The sequence below is a fragment of the Acartia tonsa genome, chromosome 1, assembly GCF_053477335.1.
Source record: "Acartia tonsa isolate MP-2025a chromosome 1, ASM5347733v1, whole genome shotgun sequence".
NCBI lineage: Eukaryota > Metazoa > Arthropoda > Copepoda > Calanoida > Acartiidae > Acartia > Acartia tonsa.
In genome coordinates, this window is record NC_137260.1 from 32,655,291 (window position 1) to 32,674,588 (window position 19,298).

The 19,298-nt window shown below is 32.7% G+C and overlaps 2 protein-coding genes across 2 annotated transcripts in view; both read left to right on the forward strand.

Moving 5' to 3' along the window:
- Positions 1 to 7,130, forward strand: part of LOC145330576 (uncharacterized) — a 23,638-nt gene extending 16,508 nt beyond the window's left edge. The window contains exons 8-16 of the mRNA XM_080175206.1: positions 200 to 308; positions 1,726 to 1,810; positions 2,269 to 2,483; positions 4,628 to 4,764; positions 5,255 to 5,342; positions 5,706 to 5,742; positions 6,155 to 6,203; positions 6,497 to 6,557; positions 6,988 to 7,130. Of these exons, the coding sequence (XP_080031332.1) occupies positions 200 to 308; positions 1,726 to 1,810; positions 2,269 to 2,483; positions 4,628 to 4,764; positions 5,255 to 5,342; positions 5,706 to 5,742; positions 6,155 to 6,203; positions 6,497 to 6,557; positions 6,988 to 7,074 (868 nt within the window). The 3' untranslated portion in view covers positions 7,075 to 7,130. The remainder of the gene's footprint in view (positions 1 to 199; positions 309 to 1,725; positions 1,811 to 2,268; positions 2,484 to 4,627; positions 4,765 to 5,254; positions 5,343 to 5,705; positions 5,743 to 6,154; positions 6,204 to 6,496; positions 6,558 to 6,987) is intronic.
- Positions 7,131 to 7,167: 37 nt separating this feature from the next.
- Positions 7,168 to 18,152, forward strand: Mat89Ba (nucleolar protein 6 Mat89Ba). The gene is made up of 16 exons (XM_080175194.1): positions 7,168 to 7,366; positions 7,651 to 7,908; positions 8,396 to 8,567; positions 9,138 to 9,195; positions 9,854 to 9,998; positions 10,290 to 10,440; positions 11,407 to 11,519; positions 11,729 to 11,909; positions 12,140 to 12,770; positions 13,220 to 13,405; positions 14,668 to 14,811; positions 15,107 to 15,245; positions 15,957 to 16,077; positions 16,470 to 16,624; positions 16,994 to 17,043; positions 17,997 to 18,152. The coding sequence occupies exons 1-16, from the start codon at positions 7,211 to 7,213 to the stop codon at positions 18,100 to 18,102; spliced, it is 2,766 nt and encodes a 921-aa protein (XP_080031320.1). The 5' UTR covers positions 7,168 to 7,210; the 3' UTR covers positions 18,103 to 18,152.
- The last annotated feature ends 1,146 nt before the right edge of the window (positions 18,153 to 19,298 follow it).

Genomic DNA, 19,298 nt, shown 5'->3' on the forward strand with positions numbered 1-19,298 from the left:
TTTTTAATTTTTTCATTTTTTTCCCCTCCAACCACTTATTTTTTAGTTCCCCCCCCCCCCCCCCTGAGCAGGGGATCCCATGTAGAATATACATCCCTGAAATTATTTCCATGGGCATGTTAGCAACCTAATTTGACGAAAATTTTTTCCTTTGTATAATATCAACTTATAGTCCCATTAATGAATCTGTGGTTATCAGGGACGAGTTAAATTATTTGAGGCATAATTTCAAGTCCATCATTGCAATTCCAACAGACGAATCAAGTTATTCCTTAGCAGAAATAAACACAAATAACACCACTGACGAGGTAAATTAAAATTATACAGCATGACCCTCGAAAAAGTATTTTTAAGCATCTGCAGCCTATATTTCTCAATAAAATATTAAAAGATTCATATGTACTTTTTCTCTATAATTTTCTACATCAAAGGATATCAAAATATTTTTTTTACATCAATTAACAGCCGAGATTTTTAAAGCCAAAGTTTGGAAAAAGTGCTTGAGAAACTGGATATTGCTAAATATTTTTTAGTTTTTTATTAGTATATTACTTTTTATCAACCAGTTAAAAAACAAATAAGAAAGAAGAGCAAGTTTACAATTGGTACATTTTTTATTGCATTAAAAAACGTTACTTTTACATATAAAAAACTACTTTTCAAATTTTACTAAATACATTTTTCTTATAACCATTTTCCCTCAAATCTTATAATATCTCCCACTTATTAATATGACCTTAAATAAACCCCTCCCCAATTTATGCTCATTACCGGAAGTATTAGCGCAACCTTTACCAATAAATTCACGCCCACTCATCAAATTAATCTAAGACACATAAAAATCATTTAAATTGTTAAATGTTCAATAAAAGTTTGTAGCTGTAACTTTTTGTTTTTTTAACTTATTTTGATAAAATAAAAAGTGTTTGATTTCTGTTTATGTAAACTTTCAATTTGCTACTATTTTTTATAGGATTTCTTTCTGTAAGGGTGTTTTTGCAATTTACACTAATCTAAAAATGCCTTTTAGAGCAAGTGAAAAAAGTGCTTTCAGCATGAAATAAATTTCTTGGAAACATCTTTATATAAGTTTTATAAAAAGTATTAAAATTATGAGGAAAACACGTCATTTCACTTTAAAAAAATTTTTTCTTGAAAAGTTACTTTTTCCTCAGCCACTTTTTCAAAACTTTGGCTCTAAAAATCTCAGCTGTTAATTGATGTAAAAAAATATTTTTATATCTACTTATGTGGAAATCTACAGAGAACAAGGACATATACATTTTTTGATAATTCATTGAGAAATATGGGCTGCAGATGCTTAAAAATACTTTTTCGAGGGTCATGCTGTATACTCTCAGTGGTTATTTTTCATCCATTACACTCTGCCCAACTTTTTATTTTATGGGGTTTAAAACTCTGGTAAGTTTGCTGCTAAATCTTTATGAAACAAATGCAATTAGTTTTCACTTCTTCAAAAAAAAATTCATTGCTTTTTCGTTATTTCTATGGCTTTAGGGACTTCCAAATTGATGGTCCCCAAAATGTGTTCTTTTTATGGTTACTGTTAGTTTTTATTAATATTGAGGTGATTTTAGTGAATAATATGATTTCTAAATGGTCTAAGGTTTGTAAATCTTTACATGAAAGAACATTAATCTTTTTTTTAATTTCAAAAAGGCATTAATTTTTTGTATTAAAACTAGTCTTGTTTATTAATTTTAGAGTACTCATATGACAACAGACAGATTAGAAGACACTCGAGATGATTATTCTGGTGGAATGTCTTCACCTGACCTTTCCATTCTAGGTATAAACCTTCTTTTTTTTTCTGAGTAAGAGAAAACCCAGGGAGGGAGGGGACATTGGACTGTTTATTATACTAGTCACCAAAGTTTATGCTAACTTATTCGTTGGCTCAACTACTTTGAGGACATTTATTGAATTGTAATTGGTTAGTTCATTAAGTTGAGTGTCCAAACGTTTCAACCACCAATTGTAATATACAGAAGGGGTAAATTTGTTCATCATTATTGGGGATGTACATCACTTCATCGGCCATTATATCATCCCTTTAGATTCCTGGAAAAACCACTTTTATCTCCTTGGATAAAGTGAATTTTTAGTATCTTAGCTAGTGATACTCTATGATTCCAAATGTCCATCCCTCATCCAGACTAAGGCTGGCGTACTCACAAATTCATTTATGTATTAGCAAAGCCTTAAAAAGGTATTTGTTTTATTCTAAATGAAATAACTTACATTTAGGCGAAGAATTAAATCTCGAATCTAAATCAAGTAGCAGACGATCAAGTATTGAGGATGATACAAATAAGAACCAAGAATTGAAATGTAAACATTGTGAACAAATACTAAAGAGAAGCTATTTTCGACAGCATTATGCACAGAAACATATCTACCAAGAACTTGAACAATTCATAATGAGAGAGAAAGGAGTGGATGAAAACTCTACTAAATGTATGGTAAGAAAATGTATAAAATTATATTATTAGTAGCGAAGCTACTTTATAATTGTAAATGTTCGTATGTCCGTCTTAGTTTGGGGGAAACGTGATTTTCTCGGCTCCTATAAAAGATAAAAGGCTGAAATTTTTTAAAACAATTCTATTATTAAGGAGCACAAATAACTATAAAACATCAATGGCAGTCGGACCGCTTTTTAGCAGGTTTTAGGCTATTTTTGTATTTTTCCATAAGGAAAAAGGATAAGAGGATGAATACTCACCCCTTTTTCATGGTAAAATACTACTTCCCCATCCCTAAATTTAGAAGCAGACGAAAATCAAAAACCGCCCAGGGCTTTTTGTAAGTCAATCATAAATAATAATGTGAATAAAAAGAAAAGCGATATTTAGCAAACAGCCGTGGGCGGTCAGAATCAGCTGAATGTTCATTATGAAAAAAATTTTCCCCTTTTTAGAAATAGAAGGATTCATCTTTCATGAACAAATTTTTTTAAATAAAAATAAAATTCTATGTAATTTTTAATTAAAACATTAAAACGGAAATATCTAATCTAATATTCTTGCCCTAAATATGGAAATAGTATAAAGTAAAAAAATATTTTTTTTAATAATTTTTAATCCTCCCATTTGAAAAGTAGTGGAATAGCAATAAATTTTAGCGCGGCAACAGCGCTGAGTAGGCCTCTAGGCCCACTGCCTATTTTCGTCTTCTAGTTGCTTCGATTCCTCTCTTTTATTTTTTTCTCTATGTATTTTTCACATTTTTCTCCATATCTTTGGTGTTTATGGTACGATTTCCAAAATTTTTTTAGTTATAGATATCAAAATTGAATTTTCTGTTGTTTAAAGAAAAGAAATATGACGGTCAGACTGCCTTTAAGCAGGTTTTAGGCTATTTTTGTATTTTTCACATTTTTCTCCATACCTTTGGTGTTAATGGTCCGATTTCCAAAATTTTTTTAGTTATAGATATCAAAATTAAATTTCCTGTCGTTTAAAGAAAACAACCATGACGGGCAAATGCCTTTTTGCAGGTTTTTGGCTATTTTAAAATTTTTCCATATCTCTGATGTATATAGTCCAATTTTCCAAATTTTTTAGGTTAAGGTAATAAAAATTAAATTTCCTGTCGTTTTAAGAATACAACCATGGCGGTCAGACAGCCGTTAAGCAGGTTTTTGGCTATTTTTAATATGTTTTACATATTTCCCCATGTCAAAGTCAAATTGTTGGCTTGATAGATATTGTTAATTAACAGACAGACACAAAGACTTCTAGGCACTTTGCTGGAATAAATTTTGTACCTGCTGGTTATACAGTGTGGTGATCGAATCTGCTTGTCCTGTTCTCTCCAGTCTCTATTCCTCCAGTCACGGGGTTACCACTGTGGCTGTCCGGACATAGGTTTCTGCAATAGGTCGTGGAAGTAGGGGCAGGTTTTTGTTGGTTAACTAAAATAATGTATATTAATAAATGAACCAAAATCTGAAACCTAAATCTTTATCCTAGCTACCACCCTTAGTTTTCCCTCCACTTACATTAGGTACATGGAGGGGTTAGATATACAGTATTGTTATTAAAAAGAAATGGCTGCTCTACCTGTATATTGGATAGTGCCAGCCTAGATTTCTCTTAAGAGCCGGCAGACATTATAGATAGACGGTCTGAAAAAAGTTTTGTTTTTGAATAAATGGAAAAAAGAAAGAACAGACCGATTATTTATAATATCTGCCGCAGTAGACTTAAAGCAACCTTCTGTTCTGGCTCGACCTAAAAATGGATAGCCGTTAGATTAGATTGCACACCCATATACCATTGGTGTTTTGGTCCAATTTTAAAATTTTTTGGGATATTAGTATCAAAATAATTTTTCCCATTGTTATGAGAATCTTTTATGTAATTTACTTTGACCGTCATCATTATACAAAATATGTGTTTATTTTCTCCAATAAATCTGTTCTTGATTTCATAAATACACTTTAAATCTACTTGTACATATTTCCATTCATGATTTTTTGTGCTTCATTACTTATGGATGTTGTCATCCTTGTTTATTAGACTCTTGTTAATTTACCTACTAAAATTAGAATATAAATATGTCTATTAATTACGTATTTATTTAACTTAAACCAATTTACTAGATGTGTAATGGCAAGAAAGGTGAAAAAGTTTGGGAAATGCGTAAATTAGTAAAGCACATTGCTTTATCTCATGATCTATTGAGTCACTATCTTAGAGAAAACGGAGAAGAACTTTACCATCATTATAACGTAATAAGGTAAAAGTATGTTAATGGCTTGACAAGGTGGTTGACCGAATATCTCTATCTCATTCTCCACGAACTGATTTTCAATGTTTGATAAGTCATCTTACACCGTGTCATAACTAAAGACGTTAAAAATGGTTCCTACTCCTGCTGTCAGGTGCGCGACATAAATAGTTAAGAGTAGGGAGAATGCCTTGGCCCATAAACAGACGCAACTCATTACCATGTACAATTACGACTTCTCAGACAAATATCGTGCAATCAAAGGGTTTGTTGGATGTTACTTTACCAAATATTCACCAGTAGGCATTAGAGTATTGCATCCCATGTCAATCATATAATACAAATCCGAATAGCATGGTAAGAATCATGCACCTTGTGTTGGTAGGAATCTATCAATCTGTAAAATTAACTTGCTTAAAGAAAGCACCTGAACTATTCAATTAAAATTTTAACAATAATCAAATAGTTTATTGTTATATAACAAGGTATATAACTTTAGTAAAAGCAGAAATCCTAGTGGAGAATCTTCGGAAGCTAAGTCTGGCACTTTACCAATGTCCAACAAGTCAAAGGATCAAACTTCCAAGGTAAATTAAAGAAAAATTTTAATAATGGAAAATTATATTTGCATTCCTATATTAGCGAGGGAAAATCCTTTAATATCCTTATCTGTATAAATAAGGATATTGTACTAAATCATAAACACTAGGGGTGCGAGTAGAAAAATGTACTCCAATTCTATGACATTGTCAGGATTTAACATAATGGGAAATTTTGTACTTTCAGCCGTATAGGATCTTTTGCTTTTAGGCCCTCGATCAATACATCACCTAAATAATTCTCGATTTAAAACAATAGATAAGATAAGACATAATTTACATTACGTAAGTCCTTAAAATGTTATAGGGATGTAATATTCTATTAGATTACTTGAATTTATTATATTTTAGAATAAATCAGAAACTGAGGACAATAATTCGGATTCAGGTAACTGTTTTTCCAGTATGGCTTCAAAACCGTTTATTTTCCACTTGATTAGAACCATACTTAAAAATATTACAATTTTTCAATTTAATATCCGCGATACGATGCGATGAATGACTAAACTATTTTGTCTTTTGTAAGCATAGTGCTTATCTTTTCCACCAACACAAAAATGCTAATTAAGTAGTGATTAATCCTTTTTTGGGAGAGATAGCGTGGGGGAGGGGGGGGGGGGGGGGAGTGGAGATTCTTACAAAGGTAGTAGGAAAATTTCAGGAAAAAGATTCAAATTGCAATTAAATGTTTTTTCTTTTTTGTTGGTTTGGAAGTTTGGAACAACCCAAATCCATGTAAAATTCCTCGGATTTGCCGACCCTAATTATTATAAATCATAATGTTCTTTTTTATTTTTAAGATGATAGCCCTGACCAGGATTTCATCAACTGCATTAACCTCCCCAAAAGGTAAAAGTCATTAAAAATTTTCTAGTTAGTCTCTGGAATACATAGGTAAATTCTTTTAAAAAATAAGTCAGGGGTGTATATTCTGCACATTACAAGATTTATTTTTTTCCCCGGCTGCCAAAAACAGCAGCTGAGCTACGCTCAGCTGATGTTTTCTGTAAATTTTTTCTTCTTCATTTTTTACCCCCCTCAACATATTTTTCATTTATTTTACCCCCCCCCCCCCCCCCTCCCCCTCAGCCGGGTCAATTTTGAAAATATACACCCCTGAAATAAGTTTGTATGTGTTTTAGAGAAGAAACCGATGTTGTTCAATTGGAAACTCAGCCTGTGTTAAGTGGCAACACTGAAACGGTATAAAAGCTTTTTTTTGTTAATTTAGGCATGTTAGAATTGTCCTGTCGATTTAAAACTTTGCATGGTGATTCCTGTAGTAGTTAAGTACGATTTTGATATCACAGCAACTGTATAATCGTTATCAGAATGTCCGTGCGTCCATCTGAGTTTTAAAATTCAAATTCTTAGGACAACAAAGTGTAATGTTATAAGCGAAGGATTTCTATAATCAAGTCCTAAAAATGTAAGTATGTCATAAAAAACATTATTCTCTATTTACGCATTTTATCAACAAATTTACTTGCAATTTGTATCGACTTTTATACATTTATATTATGATTATACAGTTCTGACACTCTACAAGTGTTAATGTTCGTTTGTCCTACTGTTTCAGCTTTGCTTTTATGGATATTGTCATCCTTGTTTTAACACAAACAAATATTATTAGAATATGCCCATGGAAGATGACAGTGAAGATGAAAAAGCAACATTACCTGCAAATGAAATCCAAGATCCAGATAAAATGGAACTTTAAGATAATTAGACTATTTATTTATCGTGTATTTTGGTCAATTTTTATTTAAATTTTTTGTAGGTATATATAATAGTTATCTGAATATAAAAATGTATATATAAATTTTGACTATCCTATCCTATTTCAGACAAAAAAAATGAAAAGGGAAGCAACGGTCTTCCAGACCAAGACCGCAGAAAAGAAGGCCAGACTCGAGGCTGAATTCGTCCAGAACTTCAAACCTGACTTTACTGAATTACAAGTTGAAAATATTCTGAAGGAAATTTCTGCACCCGAAGCTTTAGTTCAGCAGGTTTGTACAACATTCATAATACTTTTCTGGAATAATGGAGGCAAGGAAGAGGAACTGGAGCTTACTGTAATATTTCCAGTCTTAGTTAATGAATAATATCTAGCAACACCCTGGAACTTTATAAAGCCCCTTTTGATAGGCATCATATGAATCATGATTAATTTTTCCAGCCATCGTAAGGACCTTACATCTTTGTTTAAGTGTGGGGGTAAATAAAGAGGGGTTGGTGGAGTTTTACCACTTTCGCATGATCAACTTAAATACCTATTTTAATTTTATTTCAGCTTGCCCAATGGAAGAAAAAGTTTTTAACAACATTGAAAGGACTTTCGTTTGAAAAACTCGATAACAAGAAAACCAAGAGGTTGCTGTCTGCAACAAACAAGTCCAGCGCCATACCCGCAAATTTTAGTTTTCCTGGAGGCAAGATTGTGGATTGTACTTTGGGTTGTCGCTTGTCTGGAGATGAAAACCCGAATCTTGTATTTCCAAATGCAAAGGCCACAATATTTATAAGTTTTGAATATAACCAGAAACCAAAGGTAAACTTTGTAATTCAAATAAATTATGAGATTGTGTTTAGTTCGTAATTTTTCAAATCATCAACAAGTCCAAAGTGAAATATCGAGTTAAATCAATTCCATGTTAATATCAGTTGTTAATTTAGGTTAAAAACAGCCGTTTTTATGCCCAATTAAAGGTTTAAACAAGGCTATAAAAACTGGTATTAAAGAGAGGGGTAGGTCTCTGGTAGAATCCGTAAAGGTGTATGTTTTAAGGCTTAAAAATAGTAGCAGAAAAAGTTAACATAAATTTTTATTGTTCTACTACTGTTTTTTACTTATAACACATATTCTTTACGGATTTTACCAGAAACCTACCCATCTCTTAATTGAAGCCATAGCCACTGGAAAAGAATTTCTGGATTTTTTTCAAAATAACAGATTGTCTGATTAATTTTTGCATACACAAGTATATGCTATTCATACATGAATGGTTTTTTTTGACTAATAACATAAACATATTTAGGGAAATTTAAAAATATACAACTCCCTGTTCTTACATCAACTCCAAAGTAAATTATCCTCCAACAATTCTGTCCTTCAATGTCACAAGTCAGCTTCATCTGTGTGTGCCTCTGAACGTCTTGTGGTTGTTCCTAAATTGCCAAAACTGAAGAATCAGCTTGAAATTTTATTAGGTAAATCTTATGCTTTTAAATATGATGACTTTATATTAGAAATGTATGAATACCTTTACAAATTCCACATTTAATCTATTTTTATGCTTTTGAATAAGTCATAGGATTCAAAGGGATAGTTGCATGAAGTGTATTTCTAAAAAAGATTTCAAGCATAAGTTACAAGTATATCATCAAACATACATAATTTTGTATTACATTAAATAACAAACAATTAGACATCACTAAATTAGTCGTCATGCAGTTTTTGTGAAAATAAGCCAGCTATATAATTTGCATTTACATTTGGTTCCGCCGCTGTTTCTTCACAGTTTCATATCTCACCTCTTTAAAGCAACTACCATGCCAAATCTGAAAGCTGTAAATTCCTATTTTGTTGAGTTCCTTTGACTTTTAGTTTTGGTTTCAAAAAGTGCCCCCTCCCTTTAAATGCATTTCGTGTAACTATCCCTTTTATTTGGTTAAAAGCATTAGAAAATAAAACTAGTATACTGGACCATTAGGTATCTTATTTTGTTTTAAAGAGCCATAAGATTTGAAAGGAAACTAATCTCTTGTTTTAAAAATTAGAATTGAGAAGTGAAGAAGCGAAAGGATTGACAGTCGGCGTTCAAGATGAATTAAACAGGTATGTTTGATCAACAGTAGTTACGTTTCAATAAGTCAAAAATGTAAATCTTCAAAAATCATAATCTTAAAACAATTTACATGGATCAATGTTCTTTATGTCTTTCCAAAAAGTGCGTATATGTTATTGTTCACCTTTTTGATAAATTCAAATTTTGTATAATGCTTGAACGTCAATTGTAAAGTCCCTTGGAACTCTAAAACATTTGTATAAAAAAAATGTCAAACCTTTTGAAATTTTTCACATCTTCGGATTTAATTTCTTTAATAGGGTTATGTAACGGTAAATAATTTATGTAAAGAAACGCGGTAGGTAGTTACTTTGACCACTGCAAATTGCATTTTGCTAGCGGTAGTGGTTATTACCGGAATTCGAATAGAGTATGATATTTGTTCTCTGGGAAGTAGTAGTACATTAAATGAATATGATAGTAAAAGGATCTATCAAAGCAGTTGGGTGTCGGTTTTTTATAGAAAACTGTTAAAAATCTGCCCTTATCTTTAACTTCATGAATCAAAAAAGTAGAACCACTAGAAAGTTGTATAAAATATGCACTCCCATTATTGTTCAGTTTTAAGATTTATATATTTTTTTTGAAAGAAATGAAATGGTGTCCTTATGTGCACTGCACATTTCAGGTTGTAACTTTAATGTTTAGGTTACTATCCAATGAAAACTACAGAAAAGCAGAGCAGCTATTTCAAATATGGATACGTCAATTGAAGCTTTGGATTCCAGAAAGTTTGATGACCACCTTGTTGTTGCACCTTCATCTAATGAATCAGTTAAATTCAAATATGAAGGTAAAGGTTTTATGTGGCCTTGTACGCAGGGAGGGAGGAGACATTGCTGTTCATACACTTGTCCCCAAAGTTTTTATGTTCATGAAGTTGAGTGTCCATACGTCTTAACTCTTAACCAACGATTAACAGAAGTTGTGTATCATATAAAATTAAAAAGTAATAGAAATTGTTCTAGCCCATAGCGGTGCAATGTCCTAGAAAAATATTTTGATAACAGTAAAGAAACTTTCTTCATACACAAATAGAGAACATTCTACCCAATATTCATTCATCCAAAATTTATTTATTCAGCCCTGGTCTGTTGTTAGAAGAGTTTGGACATTTCTGAGTGAATGTCGCGGGCACAGTGGAAAGATAATATTAGGAGTAGCAACTCATATTCCAGACAAGGAATTTACATCTCCTATTCTTGACAGGGATGGAGTCAGACCTTTAAATCCAGGTAGGCTTTAGTTATGTATCGCATTGTATTATAAGATTACAATAAGTTGTGTTGGCCCCGAGGGACCGAAGGCACGGGGTATCAAATCTGGTATTCATTTTATCATTTTGCATTAATATTCATAAAAAATTGTCCGTAATACGATTTATCGGTTTGACTAAGAACCTGTTCCAATCTTGTGGATATTAATCGGCTTTGAAGCCATACTGGAAATAGTTTTCTTTACCAATTTTACTGAGAGTTCGGATTAGATTTAATTTTCGATGAAAGTTACACCTAAGGAATGGGAGTTTCTTTTACTTCTAATCATCTAAATATGCACGAAAACTTTCTAAAAAGTTGATATAAAAATTTAATCGTTGTGTTAGCAAATGGTTAGGATTTTATGTTTATAACTAGTGGCTACGCCAATAGCATCTAGGGGCTCTATATTTAAAGAGGTAAAGAGAGGCAAGACAAGAATTAAACCATACCCTAAAACTATCACAGGACCTTTGTGAAGCTTACCTAAATTAGGGAACGCAACCGTTTCATTAGATATTGAGTTCTTAAGTTTTTGACAAAAATAACCTCGCTACTTTATAATATTACTAGCGGCTTCGCCCCTAGCCTCTAGGGGCTTTGCCCCAAGAGATGATAAAAAAGTGTAAGGTGAAATTTGTAAAAAAAAATATTCCACAAAGGAAATCTTCCACAAAGGATATCTTCCACAAAGGAAATCTTCTACTAAGGACCAAGGATATTTCTTACAAAAAAAAAAAAAAAAATTGGGGGGATTTTTTTTGTTTTTGGGGGGGTTGGGGGTGTCCCACCCCCCAAGAAAATAGCTTATAACCACCACAGGACCAATAGGTATATACCCTGAAGAGTAGAATCCAATCGGTTCAGTGGTTACCGAGATCTTAAGGGAAAGACAGACAGACAGACATCGTTCTACTTTGTATTATAGATTGGATTTTTGTTTAGATGTGACAAGAGTTCAATGGAATGCCCTCTGCTCGTTTGCAGAGGGAGCTCTTTCTGTTGATATCAAGGAGAGTCTCCTCATCAAGTACAGTCTGGGAGCTTTATTTGACAAAGTAAGTAGATGATTAATTTCAGGTTTTGTTGGGGGGGGGGGGGTGGATTTTAAGAAATAGGTAGATTTTAAGAGTTCCTAATCCGTGGCTTTTAAGGGTCTATAGTTTCATTTCTCAAGATTTGAGTCGTCACTTTTCCTATTATTTCTATTTCAGTTCTTAAACTAATCTGTAACTTAATATAGGTATATTAAATTGAAATAATTAAGGTTGTTCGCTTTACTGGTGCTGAGATGAATGTGACTAAACTTGTTGAAGAGTTGCACTATGCTCTGGGGGAAAGAATTACAAGTCTGGTTTGTCTTGAGGATGATACAGATGGAATTCTCATTGGACTTCTATTAAATCCTAACCAATATTCGAATCAAGCAACTCTTGGTCCATCTTCAGGTAAAATAATAATGATGAATATAAACAATAATATTTAATATTCCCGACGCTATTGGCTGATATTCAAAGATCCAATTGAATGTGGGCACAAGGTCCCTACCCCGTGAACATACAGTTATTTATCCCCTGTCCCCTCTTTTCTTTTACTTTAATTATAAAACAAATAATATTTTAATTAATACTAGAAAGTAAATCTATTTGGTTCAATTGTTCATAACCTATTTTTAAAGATGAAATCGAAGAGGCCAAGAAATTTCGTGAATTTTGGGGAGAAAGAAGTGAACTAAGAAGATTCCAGGATGGTGTTGTCAGAGAAGCTGTTGTCTGGTCCAAGGTTAAAAGCCAAGTTATTGGAGAAATTTTACGAACAGTTATCACGCGGCGCTGGTCTGGTATTACTCTTACAGAATATGAAAGTCACAATGAAAATATTCTTCACGGAGATGGTGGCGCGGACTGCAGACAATATCTGGATCAAATAACACCTGTTTTATATGGTCTAGAAGGAATTGCGTTATCCATAGCTGGAGTTATTGCCTTGGGTGAAGAATGGAGGCTCTCTAGGGTAGGAACACAGTCCTTAGGCTGGGAGATTAAAGATGGAGGGTATAGAGGTGCAGATTTGTGTAAAAAGTTGCATGAAGATTCTTCAGTTCCGCCTTATGTATCTGTAATGGATGTTATGCTATCAACGGTGCGTTCTGGAAAATGGCCATATAACCCAGAGGCAGCCAGAAGACTCAAGATTGCCTGGTTATCTGAAGTTGGAAATGCTTTAGAAGATAAACTATGTGATATAAAGCAGTTTATTTATGAAGAGAATTTGTTGGTTGTGGACACAAAGAAAAAAGTTGCTTTAAGGTAAGCAATTCTGAATCACATTGCTAAACTTTGAAAATTTCTTTCTCATGTGGAATTGTAATTAAATACCTATGGATGGTAATTTATTAAATAGGGTTGGCAATCCGGGATCAGGAATCCGCCAAATTTTTGGTCAATTTTGGAATCCGAATCCGAAATCCGTTTTTTAATAGCGGATTTGGATTCTTAATTGGTAGGCTAAAATTAACGTCATTTTATTATTTTTACATAGAATAGTTAATGCTCGCATCGTATTTTAGACAGCTTATCGCGGTTATTTCAATATTCGTGAAAAATTGTCTGTATTAATACCATACCTTACAGGATTTTCCAGTCTCGGTTATAACCCAGTGGATATAAATGGTTTCGAAGTGATAAAATCACTTTTTGTAAACAATAATTTGAATCAATACATTGAGGTTTTAATAAAACAACTTGTAATTGTTCAGATTCTATGTGGCTGATCAGAAGGTTGGGGTCCTTCACTCTCTTGGAGAACTTAGTTCATGGTTGTCAAGTCTTGCCATTATTCATCCAGCTTGGAGCTCAGGGGTTAGGTTAGCCAAGAGATGGATAAGTGCTCATTTCATGGCAGATATTGTTCCTGATGTTGCAATTGAGCTTATCATGGCAAGGTAACAATTTTAACTTCTAGAATATATGTGATATATAAACAAGTGTTTCACGAATAGCCCCCTCTTGAACCTTTTACTTTTTTTGGAGGGTTCCAAAATTATTGGTAGGAAGCTTCTATGAATAGCCAGGTTTTATGCCTTTTTGAAAGAAATACATATAGTTTTATCTATTTCTATAATTTTAACCCCCCCCCCAAAAAAAAAAAAAAAAAAAATTTTCTCGTTATTGTAATTTGTAGTGACCTCAAAAACAGTTGTCTTATCTGTGTATCTGTCTAAATAAAAGCTTGCATTTTTGTCCAAAGGGAACTATCCACTAGGTTTATGTTTAATACTTGGTTTATCGACTAAAAAGTTAGGTTTTATCATTGTTTTATATGAAAAAAACTTTGAAATGTTGAGCATTATTTGGTGCAATATCATCAAATGTTTTGATGAGTTCAAACTGTTGTTTAAAAGTTGATGCAAAAGTATATTATTTTGATTAAAAATGTATGTATATTGTATATTTCAAAAAAGAGTTGGTAACTTGTAATATTATAAACGGTTTTATTAATGTACTTTTGCAATTTACAACAATTTATGCTGTTCTGCCGTGTTATTTTATTTTGTCCTTTAAACTCAACAAAGCGTTTGTTGATATTGCATCAAAAAAGGCTTTACATTTCAAAGTTTATTTCATATAAAACAATGGTGAAACCTAACTTTTTAGTCGATAAGCCAAGTATTAAACATAAACTTATTATATTCACTAAAAAAATACTATGGATCAATGCTGGAAGGTGATTATAATCACTTGCTCTCGTTCGTGGATAGTTCCCTTTCAATAGATTTTATAAAATTTTGTTGGCTGAAACAATACAAAATACTGTCCAGTCGTTCTATACAGTTATTGGATGTTTGTCTAAGTAGTAGGATGTATATGTGTCGTGACTATATGGAAAGTGTCGTATATTTTCATCAGATTTATATTTTTATCTTGATCTGTCCATAGGTAACAGATATGTAGCGCGAGAGAAAATTGTTCAAAATGTAAAAAAAAATGTTTATTGGGTAATTTATAATGAAAACCTTAGTTTTTGAAATATATATTTGGCCTGAACAAAGATATTAGTTTGATAAAGTATTCTTGGGTTGAGATGGTTCAATAGCTTTTAAAAACAGACTGGGTTTGTATGTCTTAAGGCGAAGGACAGTAATCATGTTTTAATTTCAAAAAGACATAAGTTCATGAAAACTAATCTTGTTCAAACTTTTCTTAGAGTATTCTTGTGGCCAGGACAGTTCTGTACTCCCCCTATTAGTGCCGGGTCTGCATTCCAGCGCTTCCTACAAATATTGTCCACCCATGACTGGAATGAGTCGCCCTTGTTAGTTTCCCCTCAGGTTTCTTTCACTGAGAAAAGGTAAAATATTTTCACTTAACCAGATCGCGACTGTGGCTCGAATATCTCCCCAGCACCGCGTTATAACTAAAAACGTTAATAAATGGTTCCCACTTTTGCTATGTCAGGTGCGTGACATGAAAAGTCAAGGGAACGCCTTGGCTCTAAACAGGCGTAATTCATAACCATGCACAGTTAGGGCTTTCAGACAAAGGTCGTGCAATCAAATATACCTAACTTATATTAAGTTATTTGCTCAATAGTACAAAATCATGATAAATGATACCAAAAGTTGGAAAGAAAACTTTGTTTTTAGAGGAACCCTGCCACCACTGGCTATAATATCTCCAAAGGATCCGTCTCCAAGTTTCTGGAGTAAACCTGGACCAACTTGGACTGAGTTGAACAGGCTGGTCACACTTGCTCATCTCACTATTGAGAAATTAGATGCACAGGTTAGATTTAGAAAAATATGTTGAGTAATATTTTTAAAAGCTAAGCTTTTTCTATGATTAGGGTTGGTCTGTTCCACCGTACGGATAGCTCTATTCTTTGGAATTGTCCTATCGTTTTCAAAATTAGCATGTTGATTCCGTTTACAATTAGGTATGATTTGTGAATCGTAGCAACTTCATAATCGATTCTGACACTCTACAAGAGTTATTGTTCTTTTTTCCTTCTTTCTGATCTATAAGCTTCGCTTTTATGGATGTTGTCATCCTTGTTTATGTATGGTTATTGTATAATCCTTTTCTTAAAAATTACATATTTGTTCCCTCACCATTAAACTAAACAAAATATTGTATCTTATTTGCATAAGATTTGCAACGTTTTTGGTCTGTATATCGGTTTGTATGTATTCATTAATGAACACTCAGCTACTTTTTATTTCAAAGAGCACAAGTTTTTAGTTTTTATGAAAACTAATTTTTATCAGAGCTCAGCAGCCGCGCACCAGTCGCCTCTAGGCCTCAGGGAAATCAACCTTTTATAATTTTTAAAAATCAGCTTGAAGTCTAAACTTGAAAAAGTGTGCCAATCTTTTTTTCAAAAAACATCTTGTGTTTAAATTTTTGGCATTGTCGCGGCTGCCGATTCCTGATTTTTATGATGTATTCTGTATAGAACTTAAAAAAACGTATTTTTATCAATATTTTTTTATTTAGACTGAGCCTGAAAGTTTCCTTGCTGTGTTTCTACCTCCGCTAAAATCTTTTGATTTTTTGATACATTTGGATTTCTATAATATTGCAAACAGAAATCTAGCTATTGGAAATAAGCAAAAAGGTATAAAAATAGTATTTCCAGTATGGCTTCCAAACCGTTTAATATCCTCTGGATTTGAACCGGTACTCAGACATACTGAAAAATTATGTGTAGCATCGTATTACATCTAGAATATGAAAATGTACAATCATAAGATTTAAACCAGTTTTTTTTTCGTCCGAGCCTAGGGCACCTCGGGGCTAACAAAATCCAACTTAATTTACAGGGTTATTTTTTAAAATTGGTCTGGCAGTTTCCCCAAAGTTGGTAAAGATTATCGAATGACAAAGGTTTAAACCTGATAGATCATTTTTTTCAAAATGGAAAAGGATTTTATTATGACTCTCGGGAAAGAAATGGATTTTTCTTGCTAGAACTTTAGGGATTGTTTATATAGCAATAATACATTTCAGGAACCACATCTGAAGGCAAAGACACCCAAGTACCAATTTTGGAGTATGATCCTGCATTGATATTTGTCAAAGAATTAAATGAATCCTTCCCAAGTATTGGAAAATTTTACTACGACAAATACGGCGGCTCAGTCATTGGAGTCAGAGTAAACAAGGTAATCAAAACAAAACTTATTTATTCCTTGTAACATTTCATTGTAAAATACTATACAATTTTATCCCCGTTCTATCAAAGTAAAATAATAGAGAGGGGACAGGGGTTAAATAACTGTATGTTCAATCACGGGGAGGGGACATTGTGAAGACTTCAATTGGGTCTTTAAATATCAGCAAATAGCGTGAGAAATATTAACATAGCCGCAACAATACCAGAAAACAATTTACTGGCATACGAAAAGGTTTCTAGCACTGGAACCAGGTAGTTGTCTAAGTTATGCATCTATACTTATACATTTATCCCCGTGCTATTTAAAATGTAAAATAAATGTACTTATGTTTGTATAATATGAATGTATTTATTTCAGGACAAAGGGGAAAAACTTAGGCTTGGAAATATTGCTGGATACATGACCAGGTTTGTTACAATTATTTCCTGTATCGCTTCTAAACCGATTTATATCCGGTGGATTAGAACCGGTTCTCAGCAATATGGAAAAATTATGTCTAGCATCGGTTTTTTTTCGAATATAAAAATATACAATCATAAGAATAAGATGATACCAATGTTTTAGCCTTTGCTTAATCTGGTTTTAATCTATAATTGTACATTTTATATCCACTGAAATCTGTTTATTATACAATGCGAGAAATGACTATTATCGCATTAATTTTCTGGTGTTAAAATAGAATAGGTGTAATTACCTACTGTTGGCTAATACGCATCATACATAATATTTTTACTCGTATTCATTCGAATCCGGTGGATAGGAACCGGTTCTCATCCATACGAAAAAACTATGTCTAGCATCGTATTATATCCAGCTTTCTACGAATATAGAAATGTACAATCATAAGATTAAAACTGGTTTTTTTAGCCGGTGACTTCGTCACCTCGGGGCTAAAAAAACTAGTTTAAATCTCATAATTGTACATTCTATATCCGCGGAAAGCCGTTTATAATACGATGCGAGAAATAACTATTATTCCTTTTGATATTTTGGTATTGGATGTTCTTTCTTAGTTATAGAGATAATTGAGTAAAAACTTTTGAATGAATCAGTTTTTAAAAATGTTTAGGTACTTTACTGAAATTATATTTATCTTTGTATTTTAAGAGGCCGTAAAACCGAACTGAACTGAGTTATATTTATGTTTTAGAGGCCGTGAAACCGAATTGAACCGAATTATATTTATATTTTAGACCCGTAAAACCGAACTAACTTAAACATATTTATGTTTTAGAGGCCGTGAAACCGAGCTAAACTAAACATATTTATATTTAAGAGGCCGTGAAACCGAGCTAAACCAAACATATTTATATTTAAGAGGCCGTGAAACCGAGCTAAACTAAACATATTTATATTTTAGAGGCCGTGAAACCGAGCTAAACTGGGGAGCAATTGTTGAAGATTGGCAGATTCTGGGTCAGGGACTAGTCAAATCTGTTACTTGTCAAAACGCAAACATTTTTTAATATTTTTTTTGTTACCTACATTTTTTTGAAATATATTTTTTTTACTAAGATTTATTGATAATTTAAATTATTTTCCTTTGCAAAGTATTCAAAGTATCTCCTTTGCATCTAGGGATCTTAAGGGAATAGTCAATAGCCGATAAATTGATATACATCCGCAATATCGATATACATTTGAAACATTGAAACGTTTGGACACTCAACATAATGAATCAACCAATCAAAATTCTATGCCCCAAACTTGATAAGCCAACAAATAAGGAAACGTTATTGAAAATTTTGGGGACTAGTGTAATAAACAGCCCATTGTACCCTTTCTTCCTGATTTGCATCCCTATCTGTCGCCCAAAACAGTTTTAGTTTAGAAATAAACTTAGTATTATATATCTAGATCCCTATTAGAACGCATAAATATTTTGATACGAAAAGATAGTCTGGTATAAATATTTGAATTTCGCAGGATAAAGCTAGCCTTCGGAAATTACTGTCCAAAAGTTTTATTGCTCGCAAGTCGCATCATATGTGACCAGGGGTGTATATTTACATGGGATTCCCGGCTCAGAGGGGGGGGGGGGGAATAAAAAAATTGTGGTTGGAGGGGAAAAAAATGTAAGAATTAAGAAAACTGAAAACATTTTTTCCATTCCCCCCCCCCCCCTCCTTGGTAAAAAAAAACTAAAAGAATGTGTGGTAGGAGGGATAAAATAAATAAAATATAGAGGGTAAGGGGGGGGAAGTTTCGGTAAGGGGCTATTCTCGGTAATTTCGACCTACCTTCATTAAATGACCTTTTTCTCCATGTTCCTTTCAAATAACAGAAAAAAAACATAAAAGCAAATTTGTTCCTTATTAAATTGCCTACAAAAAAGTATAAAATGAATTTTTTGTGAGATGAATATTAAGGGTACTTATTGGGTCTCAAAGTCGGACGAAAAATTTTTTTTTTCCAAAAATTTTTTAGTAGGTGTGTAAAGATCGACCTACACAAAAATTGGTAAGACCTAGAGCTGATCTGAAAAACTTTTTGAACTAGAAATTGCCCGCTTTTTCCAAATCCGTTGAGAGCTTTAAAATCGGGTTAATATTTTTTTCAAAAATGACCAAAGTTGGCGCCGGGGGAAAAATCGGTAATTTCAAAAGAAATTAAAATTCAACTTTTAAGGTCATGTTTTCATGTTTTCTTTTGTCAAATCTAT

Bases quoted from the DNA above. Each gene is read 5' to 3' on its own strand.
- Mat89Ba (XM_080175194.1), top strand. From the start codon at position 7,211: ATGAAAAGGGAAGCAACGGTCTTCCAGACCAAGACCGCAGAAAAGAAG. The intron at 15,246-15,956 runs GTTAGATTTAGA...TTTTTTATTTAG, and splicing joins TTGAGAAATTAGATGCACAG to ACTGAGCCTGAAAGTTTCCT. The intron at 16,625-16,993 runs GTAATCAAAACA...TATTTATTTCAG, and splicing joins TTGGAGTCAGAGTAAACAAG to GACAAAGGGGAAAAACTTAG.